Below are 14991 nucleotides of genomic sequence, written 5' to 3'. Positions count from 1 at the left end.
TCACATGGGGGTATACGGCCACTTCTAGTTATGGATCCAGGACTATCCTCATCCAGCAACGTCTCTCCAGGACCTGGGCCGCAAAGTAATCGAAAAGAGCGCGGTGCCATTGCAGCTCAGGTATGTCGGGATTGATTACCGTGCCATTGAATCAGGGGTCCAATGCCTTTGCCTGTCGTTCCTTCACCTCTTTCGCCTGTCATTTCGATGTTTTCTGTCAATATCAATCTCGGAATCCATTCGTGGCTTCCAGTTGCTTTGGATGTCTGTGTTATTGGCATATTTCCTGTTTTCCCTCCAATTCATGCTGTTAATTCGAGTGTTGCACTGCCGGACCAAGTGACTAACAAAGAACTAGGCTTGTGAGACGTGCCGCAACCGAAAACAAAGATGTGATGAACAAAGGCCAAAGTGCGGTACATGCCAGAGATTCAAGCTCGACTGTCGATACCGAGAACCCCAACCAACAAAGTATGTTTCTACGGGAGCCTGATAAAGCGGCGAGGATGCAGAGCTTGACCTGAATATGGCGTTGCTGTCGTCGTTGCCTGGGCCGCTCTCTTAACACAACTGCAATTTGCTAAACTCCGACCACAGGAAGGATAAGACTCTGGTTGAGATTCTAGACCGACTCAAGACTGTCGAAAGTAAGCTTGACAACCTGGGTCAAAGGGAAAATACGACTCCTCCCCTCTTCACCAACCCTCAACCTCCAGCCATTTATTCCACCAACACGCCGCTACTGGTGGATCCCGACTCCCACGATCCTCTTCCAGGCACATCCTTACCCAATCATCCTACAAGTCCAACGCCCAACCGTGACACAGGCGGCTTTCGCTATGACTCGTCTGTGTCTAAGATGTCAGAATGGCCCGTTGTGCGCCAGATGTTCGAAAGCCTTGGCCAGAAGGCTCCATCCGCCATGGGTGAGATTCCTGCAATTCCGAGAGGACTTCGCGCCTCAAACGTTACTCTGCCATCCGACGGACTCCAACCGGTAGGAATACCAAGTAACAGCACCCTGCAGATACCTCTGCACCTCTCAGGCTCTACCTCGACCCTCAACCTCAACCCCCCAAGTGTGGACTGGGAGACCATGCAAAGACTCAGCAAGGCCTATTTCGATGTCATCAACATGCTCCATCCTATCTTGGACAGACAGTGGTTCAACTCGAACGTACTGAGTTCAATCATCAATAATGGATTTCAAGAAGGAGCGCTTTCATCCCTTGTACTACTTGTCTTTGCGCTTGGAGAGGTGGCGCTCACCACATCAGAAGTGCCAATCTCGGCTTACAAGCAGCGACCATCTGGAATCAAGGGAGGTACTATCGATCGGCCACCTGGTCTTGCTTATTTCAATGAGGCACGGAAAAGGATGGGGTTTGGTATGAGTGAAGTCAGCCTGCAAAATGCGCAGATGTTGGCGCTTGCTTCGCTCTACTACTCAAGCTGCGGACAAGCTCTAGTCGGTACCTCTGCCTGGACCCTCAATACCCTTTTCTAACTGATCTGCCAGGAATGTTGGAGGATGAATGTTTATGCGTCTTTGGCCTGCCAGGGTCTAATAACGAGGTGGGAGACCCAACCGTTATGAGTCAACGCAGCCTAATTCTAATATTGTATTCGTAGCAAACCTGAAGAATTACACGGCCCCCGAACAGATCTGGTCAAGCGAGTCTTCTGGCACTGCTCAATCATGGAAACGTAGGTTATTGATAACAACATGAGAAGGCATGTTAACAACAAGTGCAGGTGCTTCCACATGGAGTTTGGACTACCCCTGACTGGGCTAGAAAAGCTGGAGGAAACAATTGGTCTCCCTGACTTCAGTGGACCGATGACTGACGAGGACTATATCGTCAATCAACAAACTCACTTTCATGAGCATTTCGCTTCTCAAATCGTTCTCCGAAGGCTCTCGGTCAATTTCCATTCTGTTCTCAACAAGAGTACGTCAAAACAACTATGCATTGGCAGTCTTAGCAACAGCACACTAACAATGCCTTCAAGCCTTTGGCACAGAGGCCTCTCTGTCCCCCCTTGCGGGGTTCGCTCCCTTCAGCATCTCTTCGAGTCCCGGGACCGCAGCTGTTATGAAACAACTCGACGCACAGCTAGAGCAGTGGAAGGGTATGTTACCCAGCCATCTAAGATGGCAGGATAATCAGGATGTGGCCTTCGCGGAGCCTTCACATAATGCCTTTGGTGACGTATATACGGAAGAATCTCTTCAGAGCAATTGCGTGTTTACGCCGGATCTTGATACTCCACCAGCCACGTATCCGTTCGCAGCCGACATACAAACCGCACTTCTCCGAACACGATACAGCTACAACAAACACCTCATACACAGACCCTGCGTTTTTAAGGCTCTTCATCATCCTGAGAACCTGACTCGGGAGGATGCTGAAGGTGCGGCAGAATGTCTCAAAGCCTCGGTTAAGTGGCCCATTGCCTTATCACCCCCATGTACCAACAAACGACTTGTGCCGATTACTTTCTTCTGGTCACAGAATCTTCTGGGTGTTCTAATTCTGTTGCATTTATCGCAGCAGCACCCCATGTTGAGTCGGATCCGGTCGTCGCTTTGCGGGCAACGCTTCGATGTGGATGCCTCCCAAACGGTTACAGTATATTTAGACTGGCTACGCGACATGAAAAAGATAGATTCAACGGCGAACTGGTGCTGGAATATCGCTCGCTTGGTCTATCAATTGGATGATTAGACGAAACGAGGCAATATGTTGACATACCTCCCCTTATGACTACGGCCATGGGAGCGAGGCTGTGTGATAGATTTTGGCGAGACGGCTGCGAAACGAAGCATAGCATGATTACTTGGACGCTAGGAGTCGAGCGAATATCCCCATGGTCTCGTCGAGTTAGTTATGCAAGTCCATACAGGAAGACTACAGAGAGGCTCACAGGAATTGTGTTGATCACATTCAAGGAAATGATGGAAATGATTTAGTATTTAATCGAAGCGAAGCAAACATCCACCATCGTCATGTGTTTGATTTTAACAACCTCACCACATATCGCACATACCGTCTGGCTGGCTTTCTGAGACGGCCTGGTTTTGCTCATGGCGGCCTTAATCAGCTTTGAGAGCCCACGATGTATAACGAGCCTCTCAGCGCTGATATCTTACATGCTTGAGCAGCCCACTACTGCATATATCCGCACCCCTACACAATTGGCCCTAGGAGTAAGAGGCTTTCTGGTCTAGATTCCATCGATCATGGCGAAGAAGACAGTATCCTAAGTCCATGCTCATGGGTCAGCAACACATTGAAAGGATGCAAACGGCGTCAACAGGGGCATATACCACTATGACGTAGGTCGCAAGTCATTCATTTCTTCCTAGGTCATTCCAGCTCTCGCACTACTAGCTCGGTTTTCATAACCGAATCCGGACCGTACCGGGCTGGATCGCGTAAGACGGTGGTCATGATATAGTCATGGGGAGTTGTTGACCTCCAGTATGAAGAGGAGGGTGCAAAGTCATGGGGAGGTTCGCACTCGATCAAACATAGTCAATGATGGCCCCAATAATCCTGATTGCGTAATTCCCAAGAAGATCTCCAAATGAATCAAGGGTTTCTGACATCACTGATTTAAGCTCACCATCGAGTAAGTTCATTCTAGTATTGAGATATTGAAGTAAAAGTTTACAAACGTTCATATCACTGCTACTATTCGTACCTAGACACACAATGAAAGAATCGACCTACCCTAGGCTCCAGAGTTAAGAGCTTAGTAATTTGCCTTTTATCTACATGAAACTAACAGTTCGATATTAGAGTTCTCCAGCCGAAAAACCACGATATCCCCTATGTACATAGATCGGAATCGCGGCCCGAGCCGAGCGGGGAGGGCCCGGAATCACATCTTTGTTTTTTGGTGTCGCCATGTAGATTTCTTTCCAAGGTCCAAAGCAGGTAGTTATCCAATACACAAGCAAAACATGGCAGTGTGTTGAAATGTATGCTCCAAGGCAGTGTATATTTTTCCTAGCCAAGGACTCGTGAGTGCGAGTTCTCTAACGCAGATCAAAGCGCAAAAAGGGAGCTCGAGGCATCAACGCCAGTAAGATTTCTTACCGAAAGTTTCCGTGAACATCGAATCGCAAGTTCTAGGCCCGTCTTAGTTAATGCTTTCATTATGAGGCGCCTGTGAGCTTTGGTAATTGAAACAACATGGAATGCCATTATCTACATATCTAGTCGAACGGTAGAAACGTCTCAGTAGGTAGTCATATTAGCTGGTCACGTATTTAGACGCCGGCATCACTTATTAAAATTGTTTCGGTTAGGGCTGTAGTGGTGACGTAATTGAGGTCCAGAATCATGCAAATTGCCATCGCGATCTTATAATAGCTCAAGGTTTTGATACAAGGCGCTCAGTAACTCCGATATCTATCCATTTCATCTCCGCCGCACTTCGTACCTCAATCCATGTCTTCCATTTCCGCGTATTGAATCAAACATCGTCCTGTAGCGGTTTACCAAAAGTATGTCCCTTTCTGCCTGTGCATTGAATACTGAGCAGCACTGTACGATTGCTGACCAGTGCGAGGGCCTTGTCCGTTTGAGTTCGAATCGCCGACATGGTCCATCTTTCTGACCATTTGCAGTGCTGGTTCAGAGATGGCTCTGAAAACGCCCTGTTGGTGTAGGATATCAGGTGTCCAATGTGTTTTATCGCCGAACTCTAGACCCATGTTCTCTTGGAATATCTCTTCTGCTCGTACAGATGAAATGCTTGCTTCGAACCACTGGCCAGGCCGGCCATTTCCAGGCGGGGTCACTGGAACTGACTGACCCCGATAAGTTCCTTTGGGGATACCAGGGCGTTTCTCAACTCGTCGTATCATAGTAACCTTGAGACAGCTAGGTCCCTTCTTTCCATCTCGGTACCGGGCTTCGTGACATATTCTGACCCTGTCGACGCCTAAATTTGAGATGCTCTTCGGCTCGGTACTGATCACGAGCTCCCCCATCTCGTTCGTTCTAAGAAATTAGTTCGTCGTCTAACCAAATGGATAGGCTAGGTGACTCACCCGATACTCATGGAGCGCACTAATGATGCAGCAAACTCTTCCATATCATCGGCCATCCCCTGCGTATACATACGGGAGACAGATATTTTGATATCCCATGCACGTTGAGTGCAATGCACGAAAGCCTTTGAGACTTCAGTCGTCGGGGGGAAGTATTGATGCTGGAATGTATCGGCATCAACTTCCACGATAACCTCAGGCGTCTTTCCGGCGAAGCAGTGGAATTCGTAGTAGACTCGTTTCCCCGTCAGTTCCCATGGAGATCTGCCACCAAGCATTTGAGGGATCAAGTTTGCTTCTGCCCCGCTTGTTGTGAGGATGGGATAAAACCCCATATGCGGATTTTCAGTGTCTAGAGCCTCAACAGTTTTGTTAACAGCCCACGATGGAGCTTGACCGTCATAGACCAAAGCGGGAAATATATCTTTTCGGCACAACCTCCCAATTTGAGCTTGGATGCTCACTTTCCCGGGAACTATTTGTAGAACTTCAACCAACTTACGTAGCTTGTTCTCAGCCTCTGACAGAAAGTCGCTATACTCCTCGTGATCCGTTGTTGGTATGACCATTCCTGGAACAATTCGGAAGGCCGGTGTGGCTGGGTCAGGCTTTGGTTTCTCAACTGAAATTGACTTGTCCTTGGTGTGCTCTTCTCTCTGCTTGGCCGGGATATGATCGAGGCTGGCAATAACCTTGGATGTTGGCGTTGTTGAACTCTGAGTTGCAGAACGATTGTCAGGGACAAATGCGACAGGCACATTCAGCCCAAAGGTGGGCTTGTCGTCTTGTTTCTCGTCTTTCTTCTTTGAGGCTACGTTGGCCCAGCTTAGCCCAGAGCCAGCTTTCTGTCTCATGGTATCGAACAGTCTCTTTTCCTGATGGTTTTCTTTACCGAATGTGACCTCAGAATTAACAACTTGATCCTCCGATACAGTCTGAAGTTTGTTCCCGTCATCATGCAAAGGGATATTATCCATGAGCGCGGGAGTTGTGATAGGACCATCATCAATGTCCATCAAATCCTTTGCAGCATTAGACTGCGGACCGGAAGGATTCGGAAAGTTGGGGAGCTCGAGACTGTTTTCTGGCATATCCAAGCCTAAGGGAAGTTGGCCTAAAGAAGCCCGATAATCTGATCCTGGCACCTGATCTTTGATCTTGGCCTCCTCAAGAGGGACGCCTTTAGTGTTGACAAGCCAAGGTTCCCTTGACTCTTCAATACCTCGTGATAACTCAGGACGCGAGCCATATTGTAAGTCTGTTGCTATTCCGTCGCCTTGCTTTCCACTGTCCCCTACCAGAAATGAGGCTGGCTTCAGGTGGTCATCATCTCCGCTGAACTCGATGCTACAGAGCCAATTAGTGATTTTCTTGTTATTTCGAGCTTGGTACCTGAGATCTTCTAAGCACTTTCGAACTTGTGGTAAGTCAGTGCCGATATGTTCGAGATTGCGGTGTCCCTCAGTGCTAGCTGTGATCTTGCCAACACTGTCCGATTCTTGGTGATGGATCTTCTGTTGAGGTCTTTTCTTCTTGATAGTAGGGATGGTACCAGAGCGTTTGTTCCCATATGAATATCCAGAGAATGGACGAAATTCTGGATGCCAATCTCTAAGTTTACCTGTCTCCGGAATTGGGTACTTGACGCGATCGGGCGCAGGCTGCCGGTGCCGATTAAGAGATTCAATTCTCAGGGACGCTGCGCTGCCGATCGAGGAGTACTCCATGGCCTCGCTCTGATCGATGACGGCGGAATCAATATAAGTCAATCCGGATAGTCCCGTATGTGTCATGTATCGGTAGCAGAGTGTAACGGAGCTCGAAGTCTCAGTAAAGACCATATGAGTGGTAGGGACCAAGGGGACATGCTAAACTCAATTAGAGGAAGAACACAAATTGATCGCAAGAAATACCATAAAGGCTGCAAGAGTGTCAAGTTTTAGTTTTGCAACGCCTAGTGCGTGTTCGCTTTCACTGCTGCCGATGTATAATAAGGAACCCTGGAAATTATATGTAATAACACATTTTGTGAGAGCTTGAAGGCTGTCGATGCTTGGGCCTAAAGGCAACACAGATGCTAAGGACTCGTAATTCGAGAGAATCTGTAGGATAGTGACTCCAGATGATTTTGGAACTCGCCAAAGTGTTTTGTAAGGTAGGGTCTTGATAGTGGCGGGATATCGGAACGCATCATATTGACTGAGGGTGTCTTTCAGGATTGTTTGGAGAGAAGGAAAGGCAATAATGTGTGGGTCCTCGACTAGTACCTCAACATCGGGTTGAATGACAGATGTACCGAGATCATCTTCGTCTTCGTCTCGTATAACAGCGTCGGCTTCTGATTCCATTAGCTCCTCTAGTTGAGAGTGCATCCAGTTGGTGGTTTCGTGCTGAGAAGCCCTTAGGGCAATCAGCTTAAACCAAGGCGTCTCAGGTTCGTAAAGGATCTCAAAGATTCCCTAATGGCAAGAGCAAAAGAAAGATGTGTTAGTAGAAGTCTTGGGGAGACTTTGAATACTTACAAGGTCCTTTCTTTCCTCGACACGCGCAAATATCAGCGCCACTCCTTTAGGGAGTAACGGAGGGTTACAAGATACGTAGAACTCTACAATATCCATGGCTGTGACAAGAAGGTACTGGATGAATAGTGAATAAGCGGTTTTTGTATCTGTACTGATAGGTATACTCACATCGCAAGGTGTGATTGAGGAATTGAGGAAGATTGCTAAACACTTCAACGAAGATGACAACGCTGACACATTTAGCCAACCGGCAAAGAACAGAGGGATATCTTGGTTCAAATACCCAACTAACAGAATAGCGATAGAGCACGTGTAAAGAGAAGAAAGTTGTTTTAAAGACGCAGTGGCATGGACAATGTTTTACGAAGAGAAGGCAGATAGGAAGGAAGGTTGTTGCGAAAAACCATCCATGCCAAGGTGAAGAACTGGAAGGTAGGTTGGTGGAGGAAGAAGAAGAAGAAGAAGAAGAAGAAGAAGAAGAAGAAGAAGAAGAAGAAGAGAGAAATTTAGAGATCAAGAGATCTGCTTGATATAGGTAGGTAGGCGCCTGCCTAAACAAACAGGAATAAAAGGAGGAAGCTGCCACCACTGCAGTCTCCCGCTACCTAAGCGGCAAGCAGCAGCTTCCATTGGCAAAGGCAGGTGCCAACAGTGCCACTGCCTTTCTTTTACCTTGCCGAAGAGAACAGCCCTCCGTGATTCACTGCCATGAAATACATCCCTCCTTGTCGGGTGGCGAGAGGCAGAAAGAATGACTGACACTGCGAGCACTGCATCATGAAAGTAACGTGCTCTGGAAGTGAGAAGAATACCTAAAGCCTGCAATTCATAAGCAGCGACAAGGAAGCTGACTACTAATGGATGTACACCTTAGGATCTGAATTCTTCTTAGAGGAGGCTTAAAAGGGCCTGTCAAGCAACGTACCTTGGTAGTTACATATAGAAAATGAGCAAGGAAGCATAAAGTATCGCCCTAGCTTGATGCATCACAAACATCAGTAAACAAAAGATTCAAGTAAGTGGGATTGTCTCATGACTAAGATAGGCACTCTATAGAGATCCCAATTCATATACCGGTTTGTTTTCCTTTCCCTGCCCACAGGTTATTCTACCTGGTATGACAATATATCTATATCCAAACATATCACCATCTCTCAATCGCGAGGCATCCATCAAGCCTCGGCACAGCACAAAAAGAACCCCAAACACCTATAACACCTCGGCACGTCCTTTCCCAGTGTTATGTAAGTAACCGAGACGGGTTACACAGACAAATTCAAATTCAGCATAGATTTCCAGGCCATGTAATGTGTCTAAAGAGCAGAAGAGCAGAGTATACTAGGAGTGGTATCGAGGTAACGATGGTCATCAGGTATTCGTAGACGTAGAGTCAAGAAGCTGTTTAGAGCTTCGGGAAAGAAACTGGGCCCAACGAGTCGACTTGTCGAGAAGAGGCAGGTGATCCGATCAAATCGCACATGCAGGGAGATGTAGCTTGCCAAATAAGTGAGTTGGGGACACCACAATTTGTTTGATGGGTGGCAGCGCAACAAGATTAGCTATTCTTATTGCGCACCTTTGACGTTTTCTTTCACATTCAGCGCCCATCTCAGCTTGTTGAGAGTTTCCCTAGAAGCTTCTAGCAAAGCCTCTTGCTCATCTTCTCGCTTTCTGGCGTTGGTCTTGATATCTTTGAGCCCTTGTTCTTGGCTCTGTTTGTATTCCTCAAACATACGAGCAATCTCTTCCTTTTCGTGTCGAAGTTGCTTGATGTTGCTATCTTGCTGGTCGCACAGATCTCTAAGTGTTTGTATTTTGTCGTCGTCTGCTCGTCGCTCCTCATTGAGTTGGTCGATCTCCGATTTCATTTTGGAGACGGCTCGTTTGACTTCTTCTCCTTGGTCCTGCCAGTGGGACGAGATGGCATTATAGCGACCCTCCATCAACTGCGCATAGCTAGTTGCTTCTTCGACTTGGGTCGTTGCATCTTTCCTCGTCTTGTCCATCTCCTCCCTCCAGCTCTTTTCCCGTTGGAGAGCATCTACAGCCTTCTTCTTCTCCAGTTCGACGGTTGTTTGCAATGTCTCCACCTGGCGTTCTTTTCGAGCCAGCAGTGTCTTAGTAACATTGGCCTCGAGTAGTCGGCTCTCATAATCGTTGACCATGCGCTCGAGCTTGTCCTCAACCAGCTTGGCCGCTTGCTTGGCCTCGTCTGCTTTGAGACGCTCAATCTTTATGTCGCGCTTCAGAGCTTCGTTGTCGCTGACAAGTTTGTTTATCACGCGGCCGGTCTTTCCCAGACCGGCTTTGCCTATTGTCGAGTCCCATTGACTGTCTGGCGCTTCAACGTTTTCTGACATGGCGGAATTATCTGGATCTGGAGTAGGCTCAACCACGCGCGCAGCACCAGTGCTCCAGCGCGACGGTGTCGCTGTATATGTGTCGTGTTCGGTCTTGGATTTGAGGTGCGTCTGGTTGTGGAAGTTGGAATCGGAGTTGGAGTTGGACAGGGCGCTTGTGGTACTGTTCATACTACTGGAGAAATTGCTGTATTTGCTTTCGGGGCTAGACTCGGAGCCCTCAAAACTCCGCACGCTTCTGATTGTGCTGGACCTGGCGACGGCCGGTTTATAGGAGGCAGGGCTCCTGGCTTTCATGCTGTTGATGGCGCCGGTGGAGGCGGGAGTCAAGGTCTTTTCCTCGTCCAAAGGAGTAGCATGTGGTTCGGTGGATTTCCTTGCGACTGTGGCGGCGGCTGAACAAGAATAGGCTGGTGTTAGCTAGTAGCTGCTTCATCGAAGTGGTAATGCAGTGAAGATTAGAAAACGAAATAGAAAAGTCGCTAGTGTGGAAAAGAGAACAAGGCTGACGTGAGGAGCCCAGTCACGTCAGATCAAGCCAGACAGACTTGACGAGACGAGCAGGAGACAGGAGACAGGATGGGACGGGACGACATTTGTACAGTTGCGCTTTAGTTGAAGGTGTGGGGAGCTGTTTCAAGTGGATAATGAGGCGTTGACGGGTAGTAGTTGTTAAAGAAGTGCAAAGAAAGCAGGTAATGTGAGGATATCTAACAAAGCATGGACAGGACCAATCTCAGCTCACGCGTTGAACATACCGTTGACTGTGTCTTTGTGAATAGAGAAATCCTTTTTGAGAAGACGATTTCGCATTGCAACGACTGATGAATTGACTTTAGTTCATGTGTTAAAGCAGTGTGATCCTTTTGCGTTCAAGTATTGGTTGGTTGGTCAATGCTGCAGACAAAAAGGAGTAACTTATCAGCAGCAAGGCAACAGAACAAATACAAGGCAGCGTGAAAGAAAGTAGAGGAGAAAATGAGGCAAGGCTCTTGCTGTAATGTTAAGGATAAATGACTGCATAAGCAATGTGAACACAGACGTAAATTAACACACACTAATAACAACGGGGGACAAGGGTTTCCTTTCTTTGTTTTTGTTCGCAAGGGAAGACTTGCTGGGGGTTTCTGATCTTCAATCAGTACGTACCGTGATAGTGTTGGCTCCCGCTGGCTCCCGTCTGGTCCCCGTTTGTGCCGTTACAGTACGGACTAGGAAAGTTACCTTATTAGTACCGTTGAGATACAGTGGTTGGAGGGACGGAAAAAGTAAATATTGACATGCGCTGATCGAATTGTAAAGAAGCCTCAGCTCAGTGACGATCAGTATCGTCAGAGAAGTAACAAACAAAACAGAAAGGGATCCATAAGGTACACACGCCCGAAGGAACCTGGAATATTTGAGAGAATACCAACGTCACGGGTCTCCAATTAAAAGACCATGACTATTATAGTACGTGCGTACTGTACCCCAACAACCATGTTCTCCTGATGGCACAGCAACATGAACTTCCATCATAGCACAAAACACGCAATCCAGTGTTTACGTTTCTTCCCCTAGCTCAGCAATGACGCCCATGGCCGTTTTCTTAAGGACGAAAGACCCATCTTTGAGTGCAAGGATCTCGAAGTCGTGTCACTTTATTAAAGCGGCGGTTCTGGGTCTATCCTCAAAATGATACTTGACACAAGATTACGATGTCTTGCCGTAGATCAAATCAAGCCAAGTCTGCCATCGAGACGTCTTGTTTTCCTCCCAAAACCATGCTTGGTTGTGTGTAACGATAGATGCGCGTCTCATAAATTGTTTTACAGCTTTACAACAGCCAACTCAAACAGACAATGCCGTCCTCCCCATCATCGACTGGTATTTCAATCCTGTATCTACCCTTTAACGCCGTTGAATGCCTCATTTTCGTGATTTAGTTTTCTGTCATCCTGAGACAGTTGTCCACTCCAGGCCTCCTGTTTCTGTAGCTAGAGTGCCTGAAAAGTAACGTCAAGCCATTCCTTTGCTCGCCTGGTTTTGTGGCTAGAGCAACTCCATACATCCATCATCTTGACGATTTACATCTTTTGATACAGCCGGATAAAGTAGCAATCGTGCATCGTTGCACTTTTCATTAATCGACGATCCATTATGACTTCGGTGCTAAAACTAGCAGCCCGCTTCAAGCCGTAATAGCAGGCGATGCAGACTGTCCAGTATCACCAGCAGCATTTCGTGCAGACTCCATGAAAGTTGGCCGATATTTGGTCAAATACTTGCCTGCCATAGGTCTTGATTCTTCAACTAGTGACGGGTCAGCAACTATCCTGAGAAGAGGTTCCAATTCGACTTACATTCGGTCCAGATATCTTGCACCGTGTCCAGTGCAATCTCTTTGACAGGTGGCCGCATCATGACCAAGTATAGAAGGCTTGTCAAAGCCAGCTGAACGACGCTGGGGTCGCGACACATGTGCTTTACGCGCGACAGGAGGTTCTTGTTTAGCTCGGGTATTTCACTCAAGAATCGCGTCAACACTTTGTCTTGAGGGTGTAGATATGGCAAAAATCCATCAATCAAACGCATGCAACACTTTTCGTAGTACAAGGGTCGGTCGCCGCCCTTTTTCTGTTGTAGTTTGTCGTTGTACCACTCTTCACAGAGCCATGAGACCGCCACATCAATATGCTTTCGGAAGTCCTCCATCACATAGGAATATAAAACGTCGCGAATATTGTTGCTGAGAGACTGGGGTGCTGATGAGCCACCCTCCTCTTTGATAGAGGTTTCCTCGAGACCGGCCACAGAGCGCGTTGCTAGTCGTGCCAGTATTGTCATCCAAGAATCCCGATTACCAGAACTAGCTGCTAGTCTGCTGAAGCCAGCTTTGCTCTTCTTGGCCGGGTCTTCTAGCGACTTCATCATCTCAATCACCCGGGTGACTGTTCCATTGCCTGCTGTCAGTGCCGTTTCTGGGGTTAGAGCACTAGGCTGATGAAGGTGGAATGATTTCAGTGCAAGGCCATCGTCCAATACCGGTGCATCATGCATGGGTGAGCTATCTAGCTTGTTGAGGATCTGTTCTGTATCCTCGGCCTGGTAAAAATCAGGCTCATAGTCATCATCGTCTTCGTCTACGCCCAACGGGGCGGTATTGGGATTCAACTCAGGAGCTGGAGCATTGGCCAGGGTGTCGAGACGGCCGCGAATACCATCGACAGCTTTAGATAATACCTGGGGGTCAAGTCTCGACAGCGTGGTAACGGCGATCCTGGCGACCAAAGGAGCGGGAACTTGCGAGATATCGAAATTCTTGAGAGCAGTATTGTCGATGAGTGTGAAAACGTCGGCTAGGCTGTGGGGGCCGGGGCCCAACGGTGGTATTTGAATCTGTGCTGGGGATAATCGCTGTCGTTTGGGATCATTGGCATCTTGTGGTGCTGGCTCGAGGGGACGTTTTCGTCCAGAATCGTCAAAAAATTCTGCCATAATCTGCATCATGCGTTCTACGTGCTGCTGTATCCTGTGAGCCATTGGATTGTTGGGATCTCGCTTCATAAGATGGATAAGTAGCATTCGAGTCGTTTTCTCCATGGATCTAATCATGACGCGGGTCTTGGGGGTTAGAGGAGAGTTGGCGAGCTTGAGGGGATTAAAGTTGACAAGAGCATTGATGATCCTGTTCGAGGTTCCTGGTCGTGTCCTCACGAGGATTGACATGCAGTTCAACGTTGCGTCTACGAGCAGAGCATCGCTGCAGTTTCGCGTACAGTTAGTTACACGGGCATTTGCAGTAAAAATCGACCCTCTTACCTGCTCTCCTGTAGAGTTGCCAACATTCTATCCAGTAGTCCGGACGCTTCAGCCTCTAAGTTCCGAGGATCAAGTGACTGGTGATTTGGGGGGACTTTATCCAGCGAGACATCTAGAGTACCGCCATACTGTTTCAACATGTTAGCGATATCACATTTATTTAGATCACAGACTCATACTCGTAGCTCAGAACCCGTCGCTGCTGTCTGTGCCAGAACTACACGCTGCGCGAACTTGATGCAACAAATCCTCACGGTAGGGCTAGCATTGTCCCATATCCTGAGAACCTTTTGTTTTACGGCTACCATTCTTTCCCAAGTGATTGTGTCGTATCCGTTGTTGATGCTACATAGTCACATTAGCTAAATCTTGCATCTCGCAGGGCAGTCTCATCATACATCCACCTCATCGCCAAGGGATAGATACTGGCAACGCATTGGATCACACTTCGCAGAACTTGAGGGTCTTCACGCTCGTTCTCGAGCATAGACTCCAACGTTGGTAAAACATAAGGTTGCATTGTCTCCTTTTCTCCATTTGGTAGAGCAGGCGTCGAAAAAGCTTCAGCTAGAAATTCGGCGCCCCATCTTCGCAGCTCGAGCGCTGCACTTGGTCCGATGATGGGTAGTATTCCCTTGACAACACTGGGATAATATTTGACATCTCCCAAAACCAACTTTCGTGCATCATCAAGCTGCCGGATCTGGTCCGACACTGAAAGATTCGCTGCCATGATTTATTGGTCGGGTTCTCGGTCGCGGCGGTAGGTGTCGGCGGATGATGAAATTATAAACGTCCTGTAAGTGTGCGATGAAGTGGTTTTCGCAGATAAAGATGCCGATGCGGCTCTTGAACCGTGGTCGCGCGACTAGGCTTAAGCTTTGTAGCTGTGCATGCTTTGCATCAACCGCTCAGCTTCATCAAAGGATCGGAAGTCGCGCGTGCCGCGGCGTCCTCATACACGTCGGGGATTCGTTCCGTGCTGTCGTTGTCGTTGTCGCTGTTGGGGTTGGTATATCTCAGACCTGAATCTTTTGAAATGGCGACGCGAAAGCAAAGAATATGGAACGTGGAAACAGAAACAGACCCTTGCAAGCAAGCAAGCTCCACAAAGAACCTGGAACTAAGGTAAGGAAAGTTCAATAGACGTCACGGTCATCCTCCATCCGCCCGATGTTTAGCCGCAAATATTCTTCTTACCTCAGTACAAAGGCGCATCAACATTCACTCGAAGTACATTCGA

The 14991-nt window shown here is 47.9% G+C and overlaps 4 protein-coding genes across 4 annotated transcripts; 1 reads left to right on the top strand and 3 right to left on the bottom strand.

Annotated features, from left to right (window-relative positions):
• Positions 1–30: 30 nt before the first annotated feature.
• On the top strand, positions 31–2729 carry FPRO_01222 (uncharacterized protein; the record flags this gene model as incomplete). Its single annotated transcript, XM_031233872.1, has 7 exons — positions 31–120; positions 359–471; positions 598–1468; positions 1520–1575; positions 1633–1707; positions 1756–1952; positions 2014–2729. 7 exons carry the CDS (start codon positions 31–33, stop codon positions 2727–2729), a joined length of 2118 nt encoding a protein of 705 aa, XP_031075251.1.
• Positions 2730–4507: 1778 nt separating this feature from the next.
• FPRO_01223 (uncharacterized protein) lies at positions 4508–7683 on the bottom strand (the record flags this gene model as incomplete). The annotated part of the gene is made up of 4 exons (XM_031233861.1): positions 4508–5015; positions 5066–6933; positions 6979–7524; positions 7588–7683. 4 exons carry the CDS (start codon positions 7681–7683, stop codon positions 4508–4510), a joined length of 3018 nt encoding a protein of 1005 aa, XP_031075250.1.
• A 1469-nt stretch (positions 7684–9152) lies between these two features.
• On the bottom strand, positions 9153–10760 carry FPRO_01224 (uncharacterized protein; the record flags this gene model as incomplete). The annotated part of the gene is made up of 2 exons (XM_031233850.1): positions 9153–10342; positions 10706–10760. The coding sequence occupies 2 exons, from the start codon at positions 10758–10760 to the stop codon at positions 9153–9155; spliced, it is 1245 nt and encodes a 414-aa protein (XP_031075249.1).
• Positions 10761–12117: 1357 nt separating this feature from the next.
• FPRO_01225 (uncharacterized protein) lies at positions 12118–14481 on the bottom strand (the record flags this gene model as incomplete). Its single annotated transcript, XM_031233839.1, has 5 exons — positions 12118–12239; positions 12290–13689; positions 13749–13876; positions 13928–14093; positions 14147–14481. 5 exons carry the CDS (start codon positions 14479–14481, stop codon positions 12118–12120), a joined length of 2151 nt encoding a protein of 716 aa, XP_031075248.1.
• Between the last annotated feature and the right edge of the window lie 510 nt (positions 14482–14991).

The sequence above is a fragment of the Fusarium proliferatum genome (assembly GCF_900067095.1).
Source record: "Fusarium proliferatum ET1 genome assembly, contig: FPRO_scaffold001, whole genome shotgun sequence".
In the NCBI taxonomy this organism is placed as follows: domain Eukaryota; kingdom Fungi; phylum Ascomycota; class Sordariomycetes; order Hypocreales; family Nectriaceae; genus Fusarium; species Fusarium proliferatum.
Note: the sequence above shows the minus strand (reverse complement) of the source record. Positions and strands in the feature narration are given on the sequence as shown.